This window comes from Monodelphis domestica, chromosome 2, assembly GCF_027887165.1.
Source record: "Monodelphis domestica isolate mMonDom1 chromosome 2, mMonDom1.pri, whole genome shotgun sequence".
Taxonomy (NCBI): Eukaryota; Metazoa; Chordata; class Mammalia; order Didelphimorphia; family Didelphidae; genus Monodelphis; species Monodelphis domestica.
Genome location: NC_077228.1, coordinates 535,843,949 through 535,868,591, shown reverse-complemented (window position 1 = coordinate 535,868,591; position 24,643 = coordinate 535,843,949). Strand labels below are relative to the sequence as shown.

Below are 24,643 nucleotides of genomic sequence, written 5' to 3'. Positions count from 1 at the left end.
CCCTTCCTTAATCCTGTTAGGACTGAGTAGGGTGGAGATTGATTCCAAGTATCTCCATTGTATCAATTCTAAAATCAATCATGACTCAAAGAAATTCCTGTTCTATGCTTAAGCATAGGTCAAAGTCCTTTCCATTGTTCAGCAAAAGGTTTCTGTCCTAAAGTAATCTTAAGAAGGGAGGAGGAGGAACCTCCATGCCAATGGGGTTCACATTCCAATAGCCAAGACCCACTATCAATAGGGAATTTTTCAAGTATGAAATTTCCCAATGGTGAAATTTCCAACATTTATAAGTCTAAGAAATTTTGAGGTTTACAATACACACACACACACATACACACACGTTTACTGTTAGAGAATTCACTCCCAGAGGTAGACTTAGTGAGGACAGCATTCCCAGTATCAGGCAGCCCAGTGGATGGATTCCCCAGGTCTGAAGTCAGGAAGACCTATGTCCAAATCCAGCCTCAGATGTTTCCTAGCTGGGTGACCCTGGGCAACTCATTTTACCTTGTTTGCCTCAGTTTCCTCATTTGTCAAATGAGTTGGAGAAGAAAACAGCTTCTTCTGTATCTGCGCCAAGAAAAGCCTAGGTGGGGTAACAAAGATTTAGAACATGATGGAGACAACTGAAAGAGAACAAATTCCCAGAGTGAGGACTTTATGGTACAGAATGATTTTCTTTCTACTTTTAAAATTTGTTTTAAATTCTTATTTTCTGCCTTAGCTTCAGAACTATGTATTGATTCTAAGGCAGAAGAGTGGTAGGGATTAGGCATTGAGGAGTCACCCAGAGGCCCCCCAGCTAATAAATGTGTCTGAGGTCAAATTTGAACTCAGAACCTCCTGTTTCTGGGCCAAGCTCTCTATCCCCTGAACCACCTAGCTGCCCCACTACAGAACTATTTTAACCCGCCATCAGAAAGGAAAGGGATCTTCAAGAGTATCTCATCCAATGTCTTCATTTTATGGTTCTCCAAATACCAGCCAAATGAAATAGCTTTCCCTGGTTCTGCCTCAGTTAGAGCCTATGGACTACAATGAGGGTTCCCCAAATCCTGACTGTGACCCTGATTCCACATCATACCACTGCCTCTCCTATCATGCCACCACACCTCAAAGGCGAACTAGCATAGCATCATTTTTGCCAGAAAATGTAGAATATGCTGCTTAGACAGGGGATTTGTTATGGACTCGGGCTTAAAGAAGCTGAGGGTTGTAGAAAAATGGGCACACTCATGCATTGTTGGTGGAGCTGTGGATTGACACAGCTGTTCTGGGAAGCAATTTGGAATTTCTCTAAAGAAAGTGACTGAACTGTCCTTTGACCCAGAGCTCTCACTGCTAGGCGGCTAGGATGTGTGTGTGTGTGTGTGTGTGTGTGTGTGTGTGTGTGTGTGTGTGTGTGTATCCTAGCAGTGAGATCTATATATATGGGAGGTCAATAAGAAGAAGAAAGTTCCCAGATGCCTGTTGATGGAGGGTTTGCTGAGTACATTGTGGTGCATGGATGTCATGGAATATAATGAGTTGGAGTGGATAGACAGACAGATAGATAGACAGATAAACAGATAGATAGATAGATAGATAGATAGATAGATAGATAGATAGATAGATAGATAGATAGATAGATAGATAGATAGATAGATAGATAGATAGAGACAGGCAGACAGAGACAGACAGACAGATAAACAAATAGATAAAAAGACAGACAGATAAATAGGTAGATAGATAGACAGACAGATAGAGACGACGGGCAGACAGACAGACAGACAGACACAGACAGACAGACACAGACAGACAGACAGACAGAGAAGCATGGGAAGAGTCACCTGAACTGACGTGTCCCAGAAGCTGATTTGGAAGGGATCCCGGCCCCTCTTCCCTCCTTCCCCCACCTCTTAAAGGAGGGCAAGGGGCGCCTGGATTCACCCTCCTTGGTGCAATAGTGGAGCCCTGTGGATCATCGAAGCCCAGCTGACCTGGAGAACAGGCCTGCCCTGGTGTCAGAGGCCTTCTCTCCCGCTTCCTAATGCTTGGAATTCCTTTGCAAAGGGCCGGAGCCTCTTGATCCTCTGAAGTAAATACATCCAGTTGAGAACCTCTTTATAACGTATTCATACTAAAGTGTAATAAGCTCATTAGTAAGTATAAGTGAATGTCCTTCCAGGTTTTGATGGAGAAAACGGGTGAGGAGGTCAGAAAATTATTAGCTTAAAGGTGGGAAAAGAAGAGAAATAAGTCACTGGAGAGGAAAGAGAGGCTCCGGATGAAAGGGCAAATGCTTAAGGCTAAACAAAATTCTGCATTGGGTTGGGGGAGGAGAAGCTAGGTGGCTCTGTGGATGGAGAGCCAGGCCTGGAGTCCCTTCAGGGAGGTTTAAATCTGGCCTCAGACACTTCCCAGCTGTGTGACCCTGGGCAAGTCATTAGCCCCCGTTGCCTAGCCCTTCCCGCTCTTCTGCCTTGGAGCCAATCCAGACTACTGATTCTAAGATGGAAGGTCAGGATTTTTAAAAAACAAATTAATTAAATTAAATTAAAGCAATTGGAAGATATTTAACAAAATACACAAAAATGCAATAAACGATAGATACCATTACACTAATCAATACACAGCCCACAGAGGTCCTCCCTAGTGGCTCCCAATCCTATTGGGAAACACTTAAAAAGGTTTTCATTGTGGAGCTCCTAGGACTGGCAGCTCTTCTTTGCAGGATTTGGCGGGGAAGGGATTGTTTTAATAGCCAGCTGAGCATCCGTGACCATCAGGTGATTTATTCATCGCAGAATCTCTAGTTCCACTGTTGCTTCATATTGAAATTGTGGACTGCTAAAACTTGCAGATTCTTTTTTTATTTAACCCCTACCTTTGGTCTTAGAATTGATTTGAACCCAGGACCTCCCATTTCCATATCTGACCATTCACTGATCTCTTTTAGACTAAATTGAATGTCCAGAGTTGATTTCTTGAAGACTTTTCTCATATCTATTAAATTTGTTCTTATTAGATTCAGTCAAATAGATTATTGAACTCTTTTTGGACCCTGCCTGTTATCCAGTGTGTTAGCTCTCCCTCCCAGCCTGATGTCATCTGCAAATTTGATAAGCATACCATCGCCTTTCTCCAGGCCTTCCATAACAAGATTAGACCTTACAGAGCCAAGCAAAGAACCCTGGGGCAAGCCATTGGAGCCTTTCCAAGTTGACATCATACCATTAATGACTATACTTTGAGTCTGGTTGTTCAACCAGTTCTATATCCAGCTAATTATCTTATTGTCTAGCCCACATCACTCCGTCTTTTCCACAAGAATAGGAGGAGATACTATCTCAACTGTGTTGCTAAAATCTCGGTAAACTGTGTCTGTGGCACTCCCCCCATTTTACTGCCTGAGCAACCTTGTCCAAAAGGGATACAACCTTAGTCTGGAGACCTGTTTCTACTGAAGTCTTGATGATCCATTGCAGTCGCTGCTTCCTTTTCTAAATGTTCACTAGCCACCCCTTTAATAATTTCATCTAGAAACTGATCAGGAAGCCAGGTCTAACTCAGCCTAGAGTTGGTAGATTCACCCAGGCTCTTTTTCTGAAAATAAGAAGGCAGGTAGGGGATATGAGATAGGTTTTGGATATGAGATAGGGATACTCTCAGGGGATAGAGCACCAAGCTTGGACTCAAGAGGTCCTGGGTTCAAATCTGACCTCAAATCTTTCCTAGCTTAGTGACCCTAGGCAAAAAAGTCACTTAACCCCCATTATCTAGCCCTTCTTTTGCCACTCATCTATCTTAGAGCTGATACTAAGACAGAAGGTAAGAGTTTAAAAATAATAATAGAAGATTAAAAAAAAAGAAAATCAAGCCTCTCCTTCCCCTTCATCTTAAAAACTCAGGGAATCATCTGAAAGAGCTTTGTTCATCCATCCTGAAGTGCGTGTGTGCTGTGTTGGTGTTGGCGTAGTTGTGTGTGTCTTGGCTTCTCCTGTGGGCATGCCTGAGACAAGTATAAGAGGGCCACAGAAGCCTCTTCATGGATGGACTGTCTGCCACTGATTTTGCTGTGATCATCAGCTGGATTGAGGTGGAGGGGGTGGTAGTGCTGGGGAGTCTGCACTCTTGGGGTAAGCCTTTTCCCACAGCTGGCAGCCCTGTGAATAAACCAGTAGGCAGAGCAAAAGAAAGAAGGAAAAATACAGTAGATTTGTCCTGGGGTCGGGGGGAGGCAGCCCCCAAGCTGATGACATTCATTTTTGCTTTCCTCTTGGACCAGGGACTTCTGGAAAGGTAGTAGGCAGACCCGTAACATTCTTCTTAACAAGCATCCCTGTGTTTTTGGAGGATTTCCTACATGGAGCGCTGGCTCGCCAATTTTAACCACAATTTTCCCTGTCTGCCCCATCTCTGGAGAGAAAATGCCATCTCGCCAATCCCAGTTGCTTCTCTGGGTACGTTCTCGACTTAGAGAGCTGCCCTGCCTCACTAGTACGGGCCAAGGGGATGGCATTGGGCAATGGAGTGGGGCTCAGTAGTCCCAGTCTCTGTGTGCTCCCGTCGTCAGTGTGGGCGAAATGAAAGAGGACGATGTCGAAACTTGATTTCTGCAGTGTCTGTTTTCTGCCTCGCACCACGCCCTGACTTCCTGGTCCGCTCACCACTGCTATTACACAAATAAAAGAATAAAGCCATTCTGAGGCACATGCATGCAGAATCCTTTCTTTTCTGTTTTAAGTCCTTCCCTTCGATTTTAGAAGCAACACCATATATTGGTTCTAAGACAGAAGAGCAGGAAGGGCTAGGCCATGGGGGTCAAGTGACTTGCCCAGGGTCACACAGCTAGGAAGTGTCTGAGGCCACATTTGAACCCAGGACCTTCCATCTCTGGGCCTGGTTCTCAATCCACTAGGCCTCCTGATCACATCTTTTTTAAAGTGTTTTTTATTGATGAAATTCACTTTTTCATTTAAGGTTATACCAAAACCATTGTCAGAATTAGTCCAAATAATAATTCATCTGGAAATCTTCCTAGACGTAAAAACATCCACCTCCAAAATGAGGACTGGATCCAGCATGTCTTTTTAACATCAAATGTATAGGTTCTGTTCCCATGTCGTAGTCATTGGAAGACTTGAGTTCAAATGTGATTTCCTTATTCCTAGCTGTGTGACCCTGGGCAAGTCACTTGGCCCCCATTGCCTTGCCCTTCCTTACCACTCTTCTGCCTTGGAGCTAATACCCAGTATTGACTCCAAGACGGAAAGTGAGGGTTTTTGAAGAAAGGAATGGCCTGTAAGCCCTTGTAGTTATATAGTGTTGAACCTGCTTGCGGTGATGCACCCATAGTCAGTTACTCCCAAGAATCCCAGCTGGCCCTGGCCAGAATGCGGTTCAGTTTAGGTTGGCTGCGGTGGCGGCAGCTCTCCGGGCGTCTCCTCACCTGGTCCACGTCTGCCCAGGGAGGCCGTCTCCATCCCCACCTGGCCATCCCGCTCCCTTTGGAAGGAGAGCGAGCAGTGGGAAGTGAATGGGGTTGTGAGCGTCGCACTTCAGGCTGTGCGGAGGGTGGACCGGAGAGGGGCCGACGACTGAGGGCGGGAGGAGGCGATAGCAACAGTCCAGACAGTCACTGAGGGCCCAGCCTCAGGGGGTGGCCGAGGGTGCAGGGGCTGTTCTGGAGGCTCAAAATGCCAGGACTTGGCAAGCCCTCGGACACGTGGGCGGAAGGGAGAAGGGGGCGACTCCACGTGGAAGAATTTCAGCAGATGTGAGTAAGAGGGGCGCGTTTGGGGACATCGAGGCTGGGCTCTGATGTGGACAGCTGGGACTTGAAGGGTCCGAGGGACTTCCGGGTCCAAATGTCCACTAGGCAGATCTAGAACTCGGGAGAGACGAGATCGGGGCCTCAGCTGTCTGGGTGATCCTTTAGGAAGTGCCTCTTGGGGCAAGGCTATAATTAGCTCTTGATGGCAACGGAGCGAAGGTGGCGAATGGCAGAGGATAGACAGGTGTCCGCTGCTCGGCCTTCCAGCAGGAGGCAAGGCGGCCTCATTTCCAGGGCCTCTGAGGGCCGGGGGCCGGGCTAACAGGGACCAGGGCCCTGCAGGAGCTTCCAGGGGGCCTCTGAACTCCTGTGAAGGGAAACACACCAACTTCTAGCAGAAATGCTACATTGCCTTCGTTCCCCCTTTTTCCTGTATTAAATGCTCTTTTTATTTTAAAATGGAAACAGTGGAACAGAGCCTTTGGGGGCCAGAATAGCCTTCACTTGGGAAGAAAACTGGAGGCCAAAATAAATCCGAAGAACCAGCTGCCCGGCCTCCCCAGAGCACCCACAGCATGGGGGGGGGGGTGGCCTAGACCGGAGGACCGGAGGCAGCAGGGCCGTTGTTTAAACGTGGTTCTGAGAAGGATCCGGAGGCTGTGCTGGTCTTCCAGAGGGCTCTGTGATGCCATAATAATAATAAAAATAAAGAAGGAAGTCCTGGTCTGACCAGTCTCATGGTACCATTCTGGGCCATCAGAGTGGACTTTGGTTCTAATGTCTCCGCAAGGTTATTGCACTGGTAAAGACCAAATTGCAGGGGAAGAGAGGGAGTAGAGAGAGAGAAACACCCGTCTAGCTTGTTGGTTTTCTTTTGGGTAAAAACAGAGAGTAGAGTGTCTTCTTCTTCTTTTTTTTTTTTTTAGTCAATTGAAGTTAAGTGACTTATCCAGGGTCACACAGTGAGGAGTCTGAAGCCAGATTTGAACCCAGTATCTAGGCTGGCCTTCTAAGCGATGAGCCACCTTATTGCCCCAGTGTGTGAAACTTTGTCAAGTAAGGGTGGTGGATTTGATGGCCCCTCGATTCCCTAGAATTCTAGGGTGCCAAGTGGCAGTTTTGCCGGTCCTGTACCATACGGTTAAGGACTGGTTTGGCCTAAGTTTTGTTGCCACGATCTCCCGTCCTGGGGCTCACGGTAATGCGTGGCCTCGGTGTGTTGCATAGTGGTAACACTTTGCCACTTGCTGATGCCTTGGACCAAACAGACGAGCCTGTTGGGAATGATGCGGTGGCATAATGTATCTCCTCGTCGGGATCTTTGTTCCGAAGAGGCCCCGGGGCACTCTCCTGAACCCCCAGACAGCCCTGGGAGTGTGCCCAGAGTCCACGTGTCGGGGGGTATGAGGGAAGTGCAGCTGGACAGCGGGTCTGAGAAGCAGGAGTCCACAGCGGATGCCTGTGGGTGCTTGAGAGTGGGGGAAAAGGGGACTCTTCTGCCAGCAGGGATCTTGACTATAGATTTGGGGGACCCCAGAGGGTCATCACCCGACCTGGGATAGTAAAACTCTCTGGCCCTTCAGAGATGCCTGGGATCACTGATAGCGATCCAGAAGAGAGTCTCGGGCCATCCAGTCCCATTCCCTCATTTTCCAGAGATCTGGAAACCTCAGACCCAAGTAAGTGGCTCGCCCAAATTGGTCCTGGTAATAAGGATTGGGCAGAATTTGAACTCAGGTCCTTTGGCCAAAGAGCCAGCCATCTTTCCATCACACAGCTGTCTTCCTCTTGTATACAATGAATCGCTTTCTAAAGGATTTACCATCAAGTCCCCTTAAAAAGCAAGTGTTCCGGGGACACTGAAGATAGAATTCGCTTTAGAACAATGTTGCCTTCCTCCACTCTGACTAGATGGTGCCCTTTGCGGAGCGGCTCCCCTGGCTTGGCCTTTGTCCCCCCAGGGTTTGTTGCTCCGGTGCTTGCTGCCTGCCTCCTGACTAACTTGCGGGAAACGCCACCTTGTGTGGGAGAAGCCGGGAGCCCATCTTGATAGCGGCCCCATTCCCGATGGGGAGTTGCTGGAGCTCTGCTTTGGCATTCGATACAATGTTCAGCTGTTGAAGGATTTCTTATCAGAGTTGGACGCCAGCAGAGCCAGCCACCAGCTCCATTTAGAGCCACTGGCATCCCCCTCTCCCCCTTCGCCCTGCCTTCTCCCCTCCCCAAGCTCTCCCCGGGCCCATTGTGGGGCAGAGGGGCCCAAACCACCTGCTTGAGCACCTGGGTAGTAAGCAGAGTTCTTTTGGATGGAAGATGTTTCCACTGCCCTGCCCTGCCCTACCTGCCCTTCCCCCTTCCACCAAGGGCCTGTCTTGTGCTCTTTGCCTTGAGTGTAACAAATCCTGGTCCCACCTCCACCCGCTTGCTAAGAAATCTGCAGGGATTGCTCTTTCCCTACCGAATTCCTCAGCCTGACTCAAGCTGTCGGAAATCCTGCTGTGACTCCCCCTCCCTGGAGCACAGAGCAGCAGGCCACCAGACCGTTCTCCCAGGCTTCTTTTTGTGCCTTTGCCTGTTTTCCAGCTGGTTCCTTTCCCTGGAATAGCCTCCTCCTTCCTCACCGCAGTGCTGCCCTTCGGGCTCCTCCCGGAGCTTTAGGGCCAGGCTCCCATGCCGCCCCCTCCTTGAAACCTTCCCTGATCGCAGCAACTCATCCATGTCGTTCAGCCTCCTCCCATGGCAGCGGCCACATCTTTCTTGGCGTTGGAATGACCTGTGGACAAGCAGAGTTTGGGCAAGATGTCTGCTTTCATCCTTTGGCTCTCTCACACTCTGGGATTCAGTGATTCCAAGGTAAATCAGCCGTGGTAATGCTCTGATGGCCCTCGAACCCAGGGCTTGAGCCTCCCAAACTTGCCCCTCCAGCATTCCCCAGGCTGCCCTGGGAGGCTACTACAGTGTTGTTCTTTTCTTGGCTTCTTACTGGATGGACGCCTCTGCAATTGGATCCCATCTGATGTTTGTGGGAGAAGGAGGCACAGGGAAGGAAGGGAGAGAATTAGAGAGAAGAAGAGAAGGGAGGAAGGGAAAGAATTAGAGAGGTAGAGTGAGGGAGGGAGAGAATTAGAGAGGGAGGGAGAGAATTAGAGAGAAGAAGAGAAGGGAGGAAGGGAAAGAATTAGAGAGGGAGAGAGGAGGGAGGGAGAGAATTAGAGAGAGGGAAAGAGAAGGGAGGAAAGGGGAGAATTAGAGAGGTAGAGCGAGGGAGGGAGGGAGGGAGAGAGAGAAAGTGAGGGAGAGAATTAGAGGGAGAGAGGAGGGAGGGAGACAGTTGGTGGGGTACTTTAGAGCACTCATCATGCCCCAGAGCCTGTGCTAAGTGCTCAGGATGCTGACCAAAGGGAGTAAATCCCTTCTGGGGGGGGGGGGGGACAGACAGCACACGAAGCGGGACTGTGCAGGGAGGTTGGTCCTCACATGCCAGCATCAGCTGGGGCTAGGAGTCAGGAAGGGAGCTAGAGATCTGGTTCTGGTCAAGAGAAGGCAAGAGGTCCCTGTGGAGCCCAGGGTTCTAGTGGGGGCAGAGGTGAGGAATTGGGAGCCAGGTGCACGTGGCACAGTTGGGAAACGGTGGCCAAGAGCCCCTACTGCGTGTCAGATGCTGTACAAGGTGTTGGGAATGCAGCCAAGACAGGGTGAGAACTAGTCGCTGTCCTCAAGGAGCTTCCGGTGGTGGGGGGGGGGGGGCAGGGGCTACTACCTGGGGCTGGATAAATGCGTGGTGATTGGGGGAGGAGGAGACAGCAGGCCCTAAAGGCCCAGGGGCCTGTGGAAGGCCTGGCTGGGCTCTTCTCCAGGACACATTCCTTCAGATGGCTGCAGATTGCTCCCCCCAGCCGGATTATGGAATGTGGGCCCTCTTCCCCTTGCCTCTGGGGCTCCTTCCAGCTCCCCAAGGCAGGGATTCCATGACTCCTGCAGGAAGAGCCTCGGCTTTGGCCGTCCTAGTTGGCTTTCTTTGGGCACTTCCCTCTGCTCGGACCGTCATGGCATTCTCTTTGGCCATTCCCCATTGTTGTGGATGCCTTAATTCGCCTCTTCTGAATAGGCTGGCAGGCTCAGGCCTCCTGTTCGGTGTCAGCCCGAGCAAGGAGAGAAGGGAATGAACCAGAAAGCGTGTACCAAGTGCCTGCTGTGGATCAACCCCTGTGCCCAGTGTTGGAGATGGAAATAGAAAATCGAGCTGGGTCTGGCTCTCCGGGAGCTCATGTTCTAATGGGGGGGGGGGGCTCATCTTCCCGTTCATTTCATGGCAGATGGAAATGCCAGTTGGTTTAGGGCCGACAGCAAGGCGCGTGGCAAGGCCCCGGGGACCGGACAGCAATGACAGGGCAGAGGAATGGTGAGTCCAAGGGCTAGAATGGAGTGGGGCTCCAGGCAGGATCCAGAGCACCCCACTGACGGTGGGGCGTCTGCCGGGACCTTGACAGCAGGGCAGTAAGGGCTGACTGGGGAAAAGAAAGAGCTTCGGCAGCCTCCGTGGTGGGAGGCGGTGCTGGGCTGCCTTCTGGATAAGCCCCTCACCAAGCAGCCAGCCTCATCCGGCTTGGATTCACCTCTTTGCCCTTGTGCCAGCTTTTTGATCCTCTCTCATGTGGGGTCTCAGAGCCTTCTTTGCCAGCCTCTGTTCATTCTGGGCCTTCATGAGCCCATTAGTTTTGATAGGTCTCTTGAACCCTCTCCGCTGGGCTCTTTCTATCCAGGTGGTCCGGAGGGTACTCAGACGGCCTTTGTTCCTGGCCTCCATTGGCCTTCTCCCAAAGCCCTGCCCAGGGGCACCCCTCTGTGCCCCCAGCGTCCTCACCTCTTCCTCAGATACGATGCCCAAGCGCCCTCTCGCCCACCTTCCCCTTAGCGAGGGGCACCATTTCTGGGGAATGAGGTACACCCTGGAGCGAGCGCCATCTTTCCGTTCTGGGTCTCATTCCTCCCGGTCTCAGTGATGCCACCCAAGTCCGATTTCTCTGCAGGCCCAGACCTCCAGTTCATTGTGAGGGTGGCCTGGGCTTTGTCCACGGCCTTTCTAACTGGCTTCCTCTTATCGTCCTCCTGTGAACTTCTGGGTGTCTCCATTGCCATTGTTCCTCTCTTTTATATCTTCCAGTGACATTCCTTTTTTTAAACTTAGCTTTCCTTCCTTCTTAGAATCAATCCACAGTACCTTCCATCAGGCAGAAGAGCGGTCAGGGCTAGGCACGGGGGGTTAAGTGACTTGTCCAGGGTCATCCGGTGATGAAGTGTGTGAGGCCACATTTGAACCCAGGACCTTCCATTTCCAGGCCTGTTGCTCTAGGCACTGAGCAGCCTAATACCAGCTCCTCAGCTGGCCAGGATTCACTTCCCAAATCTTTTCTCTTTGGAGTCCCTCGACGCGGCGGACGCAGGGCACCGACAAATGGCATCTCCAACCCGGCGCTCTTCAGTGTTCTCAGTTGCTATCTTTAGGGATGCTTTCTAGGTTCTTTCTGGCAGCAGCGCCCGTGCCCACATGAATCACCCCAAGCAGGAGGGGCCCGTCCAGTCTGACAAGTCTTGGGAGATGCCCCGTCATGCCTTGGGTGCATGCCTTGGGAAGGCTCCCTTCTGGCCCCAGGACCCCTTCTTCTCCCTGCCCCTGAGAGCCGTGGGCCTCCCCCCTCCTTCCTGTCGTGTGTGGCCAGCCTCCCCCCCCCCCCCCCCCCCCCGGTTCTTGAGAGCCTCAGCCTTTATCCTGCCCCCTCCGTGCCCGGCGGTCTTCTCCCTCCCTTTCTCCCTGCGTCAAAGCCTTGGGGCTCCTTCAGGATGTGCCTCTGCTTAGAGAAGAGAGATCCTGGGGACGATCCTGGACCATATTTCACCACTTCGGCCCAAGAACTGCCAGGATTCCCTTGTCCCTCGGCAGATGTGTCCAAGCAGCCGGGCGCCCTTCAGGTCTTTTTTAGGGGTGTTTAGTGACCCCCAGCTGCTGTCTAGCATCTTCCTTAAGCCAGTGATGGATCCATCTATAAAACGGGTCCGCCTGACAGGCACCGCAGAATGGAAGAGGTTGGCTCTGAGTTGGGGGCATCCTGAGTTCGAGCCTTGCCGCACATAGACATTCGCTAGCTCTGTGCCTCTCTGGCCCTTTGTGTCCTCCTCTATAAAATGAGGAGGCTGGACTCAAAGGCCCGCACCTGTGGCGCGGAGTGGCAGCTTGGCCTCAGGCCCTGCGTCTTCTGCACAGGGCAGGTGGGGAGGCACTTCTGGGCTTAAAGCGTGGCATGTCTGTGTGCAGATACACAGGTACTCACAGGCGTGTGAGAGCAATTAGTGTCTCGCAGGAGACGTTTTCCTGATGAGTCTTTTTGCTCGAGCATCTTGACAAAGGCCAAGCCCACATCAAAACTGGCTGCCTCTGTGCCAGGGGAAGAAATGATTTCGACACAGCACGAGTGACTGAAATGAAGAGCTGGGGAGGTTTATGGGCGCCTCGCCCTACCCTGGGCCTCCGTGCACGGGCTCGGTCTGCAGGCGCCTCTCATGGACCTCTTGCCGAGGGTTTCGCCAGGTGACGTGGTCAGGAGTGGCTATTTTGAGCTCCTGTTATTCCAGAATTTCCACCCTCACGCCAAAGCCAGTCTGGGAGAGAATCCACCGCGTCTGCAGCTGGCTCTCGTTGGCCTTTCTCTGACGGCCCTGAGGAAGCTCCTTCCCTCCTTGGGAACCCAGAGGTGAGGCAGTTGGGATTTTCGAGGTCCGCCCTAGGAAACTGGAGGCTTCTCAGCTGAGCTGTATTTGGGGGGGGGTTGCAAAAGCAAAGAGACCAACTCGGATGTGTCTTTTGGTTTGCGGTTTTCTTGAACCTTTACCTTCCATCTTGGAATCAATACTGTGTATTAAAGGCTGGGCAGTGGAGGTTAAGGGACTTGCCCAGGCTCACAGTGCTGGGAGGGAAGTCGTGGCTTTTTACTTTCTGAGAAAATGAGTCCTTGTGCTTTGAGAGTTGAGGGCGCATCTTAGGCTGGAGGCGGGTATTTAGCTTCGCCTGGGCGTTGTGCTGTGGTCAGATTTTGGCGTGTTCCAGCCTTCATCTTGTGGCCTGTGTAACATGTCTGCTCCTCTTCCCTTTTGTCTGGGCTGGGAAGTCCAAAGCCAGGCTGGTACGTCTCGGTCTTGGCTCCTTCTTGCTGGAGGCCTTTGGTTTGGGCTTTTTTCATCTGGGATGTCCTGGCCTTGGCCTTCTTTGTTAGGGAAATTAAGTCTGTCCAATGTCTGGTAGGGATGGGCCTGGATCAGTCATTTCTTGGGCACAGGTGCTCCTCTGGGAAGGGAGCCAGGACAGCAGCTCTCTGTTATCGCCTGCCTTACGTGGTTGCCTGGCATCTGGAGGACTTGTGGGATGCAGGATCCTGACACTCAGGAGGTCAGAGATGGGACTGGAACTCAGGCCTTCTTGGGTTCGAGCTGCCCTGCCTCATTGATCTCTCGCAGAACGTCCAAATCCAGTAAGATGGCTAAAGACTTTGTCCGCTGAGGGTGGGGGAGACGCTCCCATGTGAGCATCCCCAGAAGCCGAGTCATCACCAGAGGATCTCATGGCAGCTTCTTTCCGAGGGGATCTCGTGTGGTCCTCCCAACTGTTGTCTTCTTCTCATGATTTTATTTGACAAGGAAAAAAGACTCGGCAGAAACTCCGAGAGCCGAAGACTTGTTCCTGGTAACGCTGCCTCCGAGGGCTCTCTGGACATTTAGTCCCACGGCCCAGGCGGTCTCCCTGCTTCCCTCTGACGTCTATAGAGCGCCTCAGCTTTATTCTTTTATTCTTTAACCTTTCCTTTCTGTCTTAGTAGCAGCTCTAAGATGGAAGAGTGGTAAGGATTAGACAACGGGGCTAAGTGACTGGCCCAGGGTCTCGCACCTAAGAAGTATCCAGGGCCAGATTTGAACCCAGATTCTCCTGACTCCAGACCCGGCTCTCCATCCGCTGTGACCTTCAGTTTTATTCTTGCAAGAGCTCTTTGGGGCTTCTGATCTTTCACCTGAATGCAGGGAGGACCCTTCCTTTGAGTCCTGGAGGCATTTCTGGGGGGATCTCAGGAGCACAACTCACACCTCGTATGCATCAGAGACCAGACTCGAACCCAGGTCTTTGTGAGTCCAGTTCTATTGTTCCATCCCAAGTACCATGTCACCTCCTTAGCAAAAGCACCAAATAAATCCTTCTAAATGCAATTTATAAACCTATAGACAGACGTTCGTACAAAATGATGAGTCAATATGCAGTTTATAGAGAAAAGTGGTGTTGAAAACGTATAATAACTACGTGATGCCAGCTGAAAGCATGGCGAGCTGGAGGCCGCCCTTGTGAAGGACTTACTTTTCCTGCAGGAGCCTCCGAGGCCTCCTCCCCACACGAGAACTAGGCTGACGTGATCCCAATCCCAGGGTAGCAGAAGGGAAAGAGATCACTCTGGCCGTGTGTCCGAGGTGCTCCTGACCGGACTGGAACTTCCTGCCGCCCTCCCCCTCCCATGATGTTGTCCGGCCTTTTCCGGCTGTTAGGACAGGAGACCCAGCGCCTCCCTGGGCGCTTAGGGTGGCAGCGGGCACAGAGTAGGTCCTTGTGCGAATGCTTCCTCCCTTCCTTTCCCAGGATCAGCCCTACCCCTGGCTCCCTGCAGCTTCAGCCCTTCAAGTTTCCCTCCTGCCTGTGGGGCCAGCTGGAATGAGGCCGATCCGGGTCCTTCATGGGGACGGTCGTGACTCTCCCCCCAGGTCTTCCTCATCTAAATACAAATATTTCCTTGATCAGAAGAGAAAGGCAGGATGCTCTGTAGTAGCCACGGAGCTGCCTTTCAGTCAGGAAGACCTTGGTTCTGAAGTGGCCTTGAGACACTTCCTAGCTGTTTGGCCCTGGTCAAGTTTGCCTCAGTTTCCTTCACTGTAAAATGGGGATAATAACATGATCTGCCTCCCGTGGTGGTGGTGGTGAGGGTGCAGTGAGATGATGGTTGTAGAGGTCCTGGCGCAGAGTATTCCCTCCCCACGTTTCTCTCTCTCCCCTGGCCGGTGAGATTTCAGGACTCTGGGACCAGTTCTGGCCGGGCTCTGCCCTTGGCCGTTGGAGGTAAGAGCCCTGGGTCCTCCACAGCCAGCTTCGGTCACAGTTTATGAGGCTCAGTGCTGGGGTCATCATCTATCAGACAGCTTGGAGTGATTCGCTTCTCTCCTCAGAGGTCGCATGCACTGGGGCCTCTGCGTCATCACCCTCGGACTGAGGGTTTCAGAGACTCTTTGATATTTATTTACTCGCCGGCCGATGGGCTGGCAGAGAACCGGCCCGAGATCGTGAATGCAGCCTGGCCTCTTTGGAAGGTTCAAATGGGAAAGTCGGTGGGAAGCGCTTCGCTGACCCTGCCAAGAAAACTAGCCTTTGTGGCAGAGAATAAAAAGGGAAGAGCCAAATGGATGGGATATGCCGCCGTCTGCGTCCCTGGTCCGCCGCCTCTGCAAAAAGAGAAGACGGTGACTTTTCTTCTCCCAGGGCAGCCTTGGACCGTGCGGTTTTATGGTGGCGGTCATTTCCATGTTGTGCTGGTGCTCACTCTTGTTTTCTGGGCTCTCCTTCACAGTGTATCAGTCCAGAGAAGTTTTTCTGTTTCTCAGCATTCTTCACATTCAGTAGTTGTTTAAAGGGTTCTGGAGATACTCGGTCTATTGAGCCATTCATTCCGGTTCTTTGCTGCTACAGGAAAAAGAAAAAAAAAAGATGCTCTCCAGAAGTGCTCTGGTGTACTTGAGACCTCTCTTTGCCTTTGACTCCTTGGGGTCTATTTCTAGCCACGACTTCTCCAAGGATTACTCCTAGTTGCTCTCCAGAATGATTGGGAAAATGCACAGCTCCACTAACAGGGTATTAGTATCCTGTTTTTCATACTCTTCAATCCACTTTTAAACCTTGTCTCTGTCTTCAAATTGAGACTTTGTGTTGATTCTAAGGCAGAAAAGCAGTGAGGGCTAGACAGTGAGGATTAAGTGACTTGCCCCGGGTCACACAGCCAGGAAGTTTTGGAGATTTGAACCCAAGTTCACACTTACAACTACAAAACAGAGCAAAAAGTTTAGGGTTGGCTCCTCTGTGCACTTTGATTACAAAGGTTTTCCTTTTTCAGTGTTGGGGGGTCAGGAGAGGGTAGAAGCACCAGCATCCTGGCCAGGGGAGACATAAGCTAGCCTTGGGGTCTTTAACAGGCTTTAAAGGGATGGAGGTGTGTTCCAGGCATGGCGTGAGGATAGACGGAGAGACAAGAAGCAGAAGGTCCAGTTTGGCTAGCGCCAGACCACAGGGCATTGGGAAGGGAGATGAGGCATGTAGATGGCCAGAGCACTGGGTTTGGTGTCAGGAAGAACTGTGTTCAAATTCTGTCTTAGATGTACATTCTCTGTGTCACCCAGAGCAAGTCGCTTAACCTAACTCAGCCTCAGTTTCCTCATCTGTAAGACTCGGATCCCTCAGGTCCTTACCTACTGGAGAGAAGAGCCAAGAGCCATCTCTAGTGCAGGGGCAGGGCAGAAAAACTGGCCAGTCCAGCTCTGGAGTTCATGTCCAAGTCTAGAGCCAGGACCCAAGACGAAGCACCTTTCCCATTGTTCTCTAGTGCAGACAGATCCCTCCTAGTGATGATTGGTTCCTGTTAGGGGTAAAGTCATGGGAGCTGTGCCTCAGTGGGGTCAGCACCTAGTCAGCACCCAGTCAGCTCCCCAAATTACTCAGATTTTCCCAGAGAAATAGGGGGCAGCAAATGGGATAAAAGGGACAGGAGAGAGGGCAGCTCTGTGACACATTTCAGGCGTCCTATGGCCTCTGTAAGTATCCCTGTTCGGGCGCCACCTGTAAGTGACAGGGTTCTACCAGGCAATGGCTGGGGGGCCCCACGAGGGTCCTATGAAGTCCTCTTTTGGGGTAAGAAGGCTGTGAGGATGATAAGCCAAATGGAATCAGGAGGGCCAAAGATGCTGGTGGCAATCAGTGGGAGTGAAGACTTTACAACTAGCTGGGTTACTACCCAAACTTTCTGTGCCCGTGGTGACAGACAAATATTATTCACGTGGTAACAGGTAATGGTTAACAGAGAACCTCCGTCTCATCTGGGGATTGGAGGATGATGATGTCTTCCTTTTGGGGATTGGAGGATTAGAGGATATGATGCCAGAGCTTGTTGGGGCATGTCCTAGGTAGACTGGAAAGGTGTGCGGCTCTTACTCGGGGCTACCATCAGCGATGGGCATCTTTTTTTTTTTTAACCTTCACCTTCTGTCTTAGAGTCAGTGCTAAGTATCCATTCTAAGGCAGAAGAGCCATGGGGGCTAGGCAGTTGGGGTTCAGTGACTTATCCAGGGTCACACAGTTTCTGAGGTCAGATTTGAACCCACATTCTCTGAACTCCAGACCCTGGCACTCTAGCCACTGAGCTACCTAGTAGGAGCTCTTATTTAGAGGCCCAGGGATAAATTTTAATGGGCAGTGAAGTTGGATGGTATGGTTTCCTTTGTTATTCTATGGATTTTATTGCATGGATTTAAGTTGTCATCCTGAAAGAAGGCCCTGGGCTTCAGCAGACTAACATGGGGTCTGTGACATGAGAGAGGAAGGATCTAGAGTGCCTGACCAGGGTGTAAACCTGCGTATAGTAGGACTCATCATGGCCAAAATTCCATCTGCCCGGGGAAGCCTCAGAGAGCCCCCAGAAGAGACCGAGGCAGAAAGCCCCGATGAAAGAGACAGAAAGAGAAAGATAAAGAGACGGAGAGACTGTCCGGACGTGACTCGCTGTGTGGGAGCCAGAACGGCAATACTCATTGTCACCAGCATTTCTTTAGCGCTGTAGGGATGACAGGGCACTCTCCAGACATTATCTCACTTTACCCTCACGGCAGTTTCTAACACTTGGGGTGGCAGGGAAGGGGGGAGAGTCCCCATCTTTGAGACAGATGACGCCGGGGCTCCCCCAGACAGAGCCAGGGCACAGGCAGAGGGGGTAGGGGAGGATTGCAGAAGAAGAGAGACTCTGGAATCGGGCTTGGTTTGAATTTCATCTCAGACAAAAAGCTCCATAATTTAGTCTGTGGCGCTATTCCCACTTCTTGGAATTCCATGCTAGTTCTGTGTATGCGCCCGTGTCTGATGATGTCTCAGAAACCACTTTCAAGTCCACTGGCAACCAGACAACGTCATGGAAATGGGCGTTCTGACTTCTTTAAGGGGGTTCCCTTTGCTCCGTCAGCCTCTACGGAATCCAGAACTGGTTTGTCAGAGAGAAGAGTTCTAATTGGATGGAAATCTGAGATCCCTAAATAATACCTGCATAAGGTAACACGAATGATGTAATAATAATTAATAAAAAGAAATAATCAGGTAACAATATTGATTACAAAGTAAAAATTAAAATAAACATGATAGTAACAAAATAATTATAAATGTAAATGTTAAAAATAAAAGATGATAAAATAATAATTGTAAATATAAATATAATAAAATAAGATGAAAATTATAAAAGAAAACATCATAATAAAATAATTATTTAAAATGAAATTAAAATGATAAACAAAATTATGAAATAAATAGAGCAATAACATTATAAAATTAAAATAAATTAAACATTTTTTAAAAATAAAATGAAGATTACAAAATCTAAAGTGAAATCTAGCATTGAGAAAGCGCTTTATTTACAAAACTCTTTCCAGATTTCTCATTTGATCCTTAAACAACCCTGGAGCATAGGAGTTATCATTATCTTTATTTTATAGATGAGGAAACTACAACAGGCAGAGGTTAAAGGACTTGCCCAAGGTCACACAGTTGCCAAATGTCTGATGCTGATTTGAACTCTGTTCTCCCTGATTGCAAGTCCTGCCTTCTCTCCACAGCATTCCCTATTTACTTTAAAAATGTGAATTTCTTAACTACTACCTTTTATCCCTGAACAAATTTGTTAAACTTTGTGGGCTTTACTTTCCTCATCTGTAAAATGAGTGGGTTGGACCTGATGGATTCTCTCTCAATCTATAATCCCTTATTTTATTTTAAAACCCTTGTCTTCTTCCTTAGAATCAATACTAGAAGAATCCCAATATTGTGTATTGGTTCCAAGGCAGAAGAGTGGGAAGGGATTAAGTGACTTGCCCAGGGTCACACAGCGAGGAAGTGTCCAAGACCACATTTGATCTGGAATCCTACCGGTCAATGAGAGAAAGAAATGGACCATTGGTACCCCCACATTCTTGGGGGTTGGAGATCGGGATGGTCTGTGCCCATACACCTCATCCCAGGTGGTCTCTAGTCGTCCTGACTTTGTCTTCGATGCCTCGGAAGAGAGAGGCTGCTGGTTTTAGAAATTCTGCCTCACTAAAATCTAATTTGTGCACCTGTGACGCCCTGGTCCTCTCAGAGCCCCTGGTGGCAGCAGGAGTCCAGGAAAGGATCCAGCCACCAAGGATCCCAGGAAGCTAAACAAATTCTAGGAAATGAACAGGAGAGGACGTCAGTGAAAATAAGAATTCAGGGGAACTTGGAGGGAGGGAGGTGTCTGGCTAAGCAGAAGGGAGAAAGCAGAATGAGGAACCCAGGACGCCCAGTGTCTGCCCAGGGGAAGATGGCGGGTGGGAACACCCACTTCCTTCCTCCCTGTACCAGAAAGGTAATCCCCAGTGCTGTGTGGTCCGGGCCCTCAGTCCAACTGACATGGCAATAGCACATGGTTTTGTTTGACTGCTTGTTGTTGGTTTCCAAGTGAAGTCGGGGTGGGTTGTGGGAGGTCGTTGGTGGTCAGGAGCGATGGATGGTTATGCACAAAAGGCGTCAACAAAACTTTTCTTAAGGGACTGATTCTTGTGAGTTGGAGATCAGATTTGTGACTCAGACGGGGTCTCTGGACTCGTCTGCAGCCGCACTGAAGGGAGGCTCAGATGGGAAGTCTGTCCCCTTCCCCTTGTTCGGCAGGTCCGGTTGTGTTTTTCCTCTAGCTTGTGGGGAGGCCATTCTCAGCTCCGGGTCTCTCCTAATGTCGGTGGTGTTCCCCGCCCACCCCAGCTACTCCCTGTTCTTGGTACATTCTGGTATCTTTGAGGTACCGATGCAGACAGGCATCCTGTCCCCTGCGTAGACTGAAGCTGCTAGAGGGCAGCCCTGTTTGGTGCCTTTTACTTTTATTTCTCTGTGGCATTGGTTGTTGTGGTTGAGTCATTTTCATCATGAGGACCCTTCATGACCCCACTTGGGGGTTTTTTGGGGCAGACACTGGAGTAGTTAGCCATTTCCTTCTTCAGCTCATTTGACAGATGAGGAAACTGAGGTGAAATGACTTGCCCAAGGTCACACAGTTAGTTACTGTCTGAGACTGGATTTGAACTCAAGTCTGCTTGATGCTAAGCCTGGTGCTAGAAGTTCTTTCTATCAGTAAAGCCCTCTCTTTCTGATTTCAATTCTTTTTTTCCCCTCCTCCTGCCTCTCAAAAAAAAAAAAAACCTAAACAAGAAAGAAAAAATTTTAATTCTTTCATTTATGGTTTATGCAGACTAGATTTCTCTTTAAACCCTCATCTTCTGCCTTGGATTTAATACTGTGAGAGGGCAGAAGAGCAGTGAAGGCTGGGCAGTGGGGGTCAAGTGACATACCCAGGGTCACCCAGCTAAGAAGGATCTGAGGTCAGCCTGGCTCTCAATCCACTGGGTCACCTAGCTTTCCTCAAGAGCTAGATTTTGAATAGCCTTAAGGAGAAAAAGTCTCCCTGACCTTGGCAGTTCCCCTACACTACCTGTTGGGTTCTGAGGCAGGTGCTAAAGGCTGCTAAGTGGGCAGCGAATTGAGTGAAAACCCAAGTTCAGACTCTGCTACATACTTCCTAGCTGTGTGACCTTGGGTAAGTCATTTAACTGCCTGCCTCAGTTTCCTAAAAAATAACAACCCAAGGCAAATCTGTGCCTTGGGTGACACTCTGTGAGGGGGTGGGTTCTGGCTGTTAGGGATAAGGGGGATCAAAGACCTCTGGGAAGCCCTGAGGGTGCACACTGGGCTTTTGGTTCCTCCTAGGGTGAACCGTCTGGGGGCCTTGAGCAAGCTACTTCCTTTCTTGGGGCCTCCATTTTCCCCTCGAAGACCCAAGGGAGTCAGACTAGACCACAGAAGGCCCCTTTGGGCTCGAGGCAGCCATTCACTTCCCTTCTCTTGGCCTCAGAGAAATGAGGGGTCGCTTGGGATGGACTCTGAGATTCGGCCGTTCTGTGCCGACTTCCTCAAGCCCATCTGGCTGGACTTCCCTGCTCCTACGAGGAAGGGGTGGGTGGACCTTTGGGAACCCTCGATTTCAAGGGGGGAGGCCGTGAGAAATGGCTCCCCTGGGGCTCCATGGAACAAAAGGCCACCGGGGGCCCCCCCAACCCCGGCTTGCCAAGCAGCTGGAAACTCTTGTGGTGGGCCGGGATGCTCTCGGGTGCTGGCGCTGCGCCGGCACAGGGTAGGGCCCGCCACGCCATGCCAGGCGGTGGCCGGAACCCCCCCAGTGGCAGAGCTGACCTCATTCGGTCACAGGCGGGGCCAGCAGACAGCAGCTTCCTCTGCGCCCGGAAGAAACACAAAGGAGCTTGTTGCTAAGCAACCGCCTCTCTGCCTCTGAGTAACCGAGATGCTGCCAGGAGGGGATGACTGCATCCTGTCTCTCTGGCTTTGGCTCCCCCTCCCCCTCTTCCTCCCGGGTGGCTGGGCGAGGGGGGAGAAGAGAGTGTGAAGAGATAGGAAGTGGCCTGGGGGAGGGGGCCCAGCGGCCCTGGAGAGATGGAGGGATCTTGGTTAAAGTCTCTGCCCCAGCCAGGCACCCAGAGAGCCCCGGGTCTTGTTCCTTCCTGCGCTCCAGCCCTGGGGGAGAATGAATGAACCGTCCATCTCGGAGATGTTGGGGGGGAAGCCCTGGGAGTTAGGGGCGAAGGAGAGGTGAAGAGCCCGGAGGGGATTCTTCAGGCATTTGAGCCCAGGGGCCGCCTGGGACCTGGGGTGGGAGATGAGACTCCCTGGATGTGTTTACTCCATAAATAAGTGCCCGTTATTCACATCTGGCCCCCGGGAGAGCTGGGGCTGCTTTTCCCTGGGCACCATGCCTGGCACATAGTAGGCACCTTAGACAGGCTGCCGGGCTGACTGGCTGCCCATTCCCCCAGGCTGCAAACTAGAGGGAAAAGGCCTGAAATCCAAAGTGGATAGAAAAAAGAGAGTTTCCTTTCTGCCAAGAGTGTCGCAATGTTTTTGTTTTTAGCCCAGCAGCTCACACCCCCTGGGAGCCCGGACCATGCCCAATAAAAAGGGTGGCAAGCTTCCTTGTAACGCTTTTAAGGGATTAGTGGCTAGATCTGCTTTGGGTTGTCTTTGCTTTTCTGGAAGGAGGTAAGCCAGCATTTATTAAGGCCCTACTATGTGCCAGCTTTGTTTTCTTAAACCCTCACCTTCTGTCTTAGAAGCAACACTGTACTGGTCCTAAGGCAGATCGGTCAGGGCCAGGCCATGGGGGTTAAGGGACTTGCCCAGTCACCCAGCTAGGAAGTGTCGGAGGCCAGATTTGAACCTGGGACCCCCCATCTCCAGGCCTGGCTCTCTCTTTACTGAGTCACCCAGCTGCCCTGTGTGCCAGCTTTTCTGATAGCTACAAGGGATAAAAAGACAGTAAGAAAAGTATTGCTACCCCCAAGGAGTTTATAGGGGAGACTACAAGGGAGTACAGGGAATAGAGCATCAGGAAGAGCTGGATTCAAATCCTGCCTCCGACATTTGCCAGCCATGTGCCCCTGGGCCAGTCCCTTCACTAACCTCTTTTCGGTTCAGTTTCCTGCTCTGTGAAATGAGGCCTTAGTCAGTGTCTCTCAGGGCTCTTCCTCTGAAATGGAAGTGATGATCCTGCGGTCTCCCTCTCTGAATAGATATATGCACATGCACGTACAGAGGGTTATTATTCTACAGATCACTTGTTAGTCTGACAGCTCACTGTGAGTCCAGAAGGAAGCTGGGGAGGGAGAACTTCCAGTGGGGCCAAAGGCGCGGAGGTGGGAAATGGAATGTTTGGGGTGACATGAGTCCCCTCTGGAGGGGCTTTCCGGGCGGAAGATGACCAGGAAGCTCATTTGCTTCCTTCCTGTTGGGAAAGAAGTCTCCTAAGAAGTCTCCCACATTTGGGAAGGGGGCTTGGGAGGGATGCAAGCGGAGCTGGGTGTCTATGAAGCCCCTGAAGGCAATGCCTTTGGCCCCGGGGCGGGGTCTGTGTCTGGGAGCTGAGCACAGGCTGGCCCCGGGCTGTTCTGACAAGTCTGGGTTGCAAGCTAGTCCTCCGTGGTCTGGGCAGGAAGGGGCCAGGCTGGGCTGGGCTGAAGGCGTCCCCTTCGGTCCTGTGGGTACTAGGGAGCCACTGGGGCTCAGGGATCAGGAGGACAGACAGCATGATCTATGCATACGCTAGAACAAGCCCGGGTGGGCGAGCAGGCAGGGGGAGCAGACCGCCCAGGTGAGGGTCCACAGGGCCGCTGCCCGCCTCCGGCCACAGCCCCTCCCCCATTCCCTCGCCGGAGCCTTTTCCCATCTGGCAGCTCCCAGGCAGGGGGTGCTGAGGCCGGAGACAGGAAGTCCCGAGAGCCTCGCAGTGCGTGAAGTGGCGGGACGGGGGGGGGGGGGGGGGGGGGAACGAGGGGGGTCTGGGGGCGAGCTGGGAGCCCCAGGCCTGCCGCCAGCTGCCCGCCTGCCCTCCAGCACCTTCCCGGCCAGCCCCCCGCCTGCTGACTCAGAAGGGAGCCGGGCTGCCGAGGGCGGAGCCAGGGCCGGCTCTGCCTGCCTTTCCTGTGGGGCTGAAGTAGGGTGGGGGCCGCCCATCGGCCAACGGAAAGTTCCTCCGGGCCGCCTGAGTGAGCGGGAGCCTGCCGGAGCTGAGCCTGTGGGGGGACGCGCTGCACCCCCGGGGGGACCCTGCGGATCACCTGCGTTGGGCTCACTTCCTGGCCACGCCCCAGGTGATCGGAGCCGCTCTTGGGCTTGGGACTGCCGGGAATCATGGCAGCCTCCTCTCCCTGAGCGCCCTCCGCCGCCGCCGCCGCCGCCGCTTGGATTTCTCCCTTCTGCCAAGGAGCGAGGCTTTTCCCCTTGGTTGGCTTGGCGCGGATGGAGGGCCCCGCGGGCGCCGCTGCCAGGGCCCTGGCCGCATGAGAAGCCCGGGCTCCGAGACTGCCCAGTGCCCTGCCGCCGCCGCCGCCGCCGCCCGCCCTGGTGAAGCCCGGGCTTGGAGAGACCCCGGAGGACCGAGCCCGCAGCCATGCAGAAGAAAGAGATCGACTGTTTGAGCCCCGAAGCTCAGAAACTGGTAAGGGAGGGAGCCCGCGCCCCGCGCCCGCCACGGGGTGTTGTGCCTGCCCCCTGCACCCTCCGGAGCCGCCGCCGGACAGCCGTGGCCCCTCGGTGCCTGCGCCCGCGGCGGGTGGGGAGGGGAGCGCTGCCCCGTCTGCTCCTGCCTAGTGGAAAACCCCCGCCGCTGGGAGACTTGTTTCCCTTTGTGCCTCCTCGGAGCGCTTTCGCTGTGGCCTCCGCTTCCTCCCGTCCTAAATGAGGGGTTTGGGCTGTTTGGCGTCGGGGGGCCCCTTTCCAGCTGGAGCGAGTTAGGACTCTCCGAGAATAGGCGCAGGGCAAGTGGCCTCCTGTCCGAGCCTCAGTTTCCTGATGGGTAAAAATGAGGGGCCCGAACTAGACCCGGCAGAGCCCTTCCTATGGCCCGAGTGTAGGATCCGGCATCCGTGGCCGCGGGCAGGGCCCTGCCACTCCCTGAGCCTCAGTTTCCTCATCTGTAA

At 52.0% G+C, this 24,643-nt stretch overlaps 1 protein-coding gene and 1 long non-coding RNA gene across 50 annotated transcripts in view; one reads left to right on the top strand and one right to left on the bottom strand.

Moving 5' to 3' along the window:
• LRRFIP1 (LRR binding FLII interacting protein 1) overlaps nucleotides 1–24,643 on the top strand; it is a 170,649-nt gene that overhangs the window by 51,571 nt on the left and 94,435 nt on the right. For 4 of the 49 annotated variants that reach the window (XM_056820057.1, XM_056820053.1, XM_056820058.1 and 1 more), the window contains exon 1: nucleotides 23,508–24,162. The exons of 36 other annotated variants lie outside the window; for them this stretch is intronic. In XM_056820057.1, the coding sequence (XP_056676035.1) occupies nucleotides 24,115–24,162 (48 nt within the window). In that variant the 5' untranslated portion in view covers nucleotides 23,508–24,114. Of the gene's footprint in view, nucleotides 1–8,231; nucleotides 8,612–23,504; nucleotides 24,163–24,643 lie in introns of those variants that run through there. 9 more of the 49 variants (XM_056820051.1, XM_056820050.1, XM_056820032.1 and 6 more) reach the window with 7 other exon arrangements.
• LOC103098300 (uncharacterized) lies at nucleotides 17,851–23,485 on the bottom strand. Its single transcript, XR_463548.2, has 2 exons — nucleotides 22,629–23,485; nucleotides 17,851–18,137 (listed from the first exon to the last, which is right to left on the bottom strand). It is a non-coding gene; the product is annotated as an uncharacterized LOC103098300 (long non-coding RNA).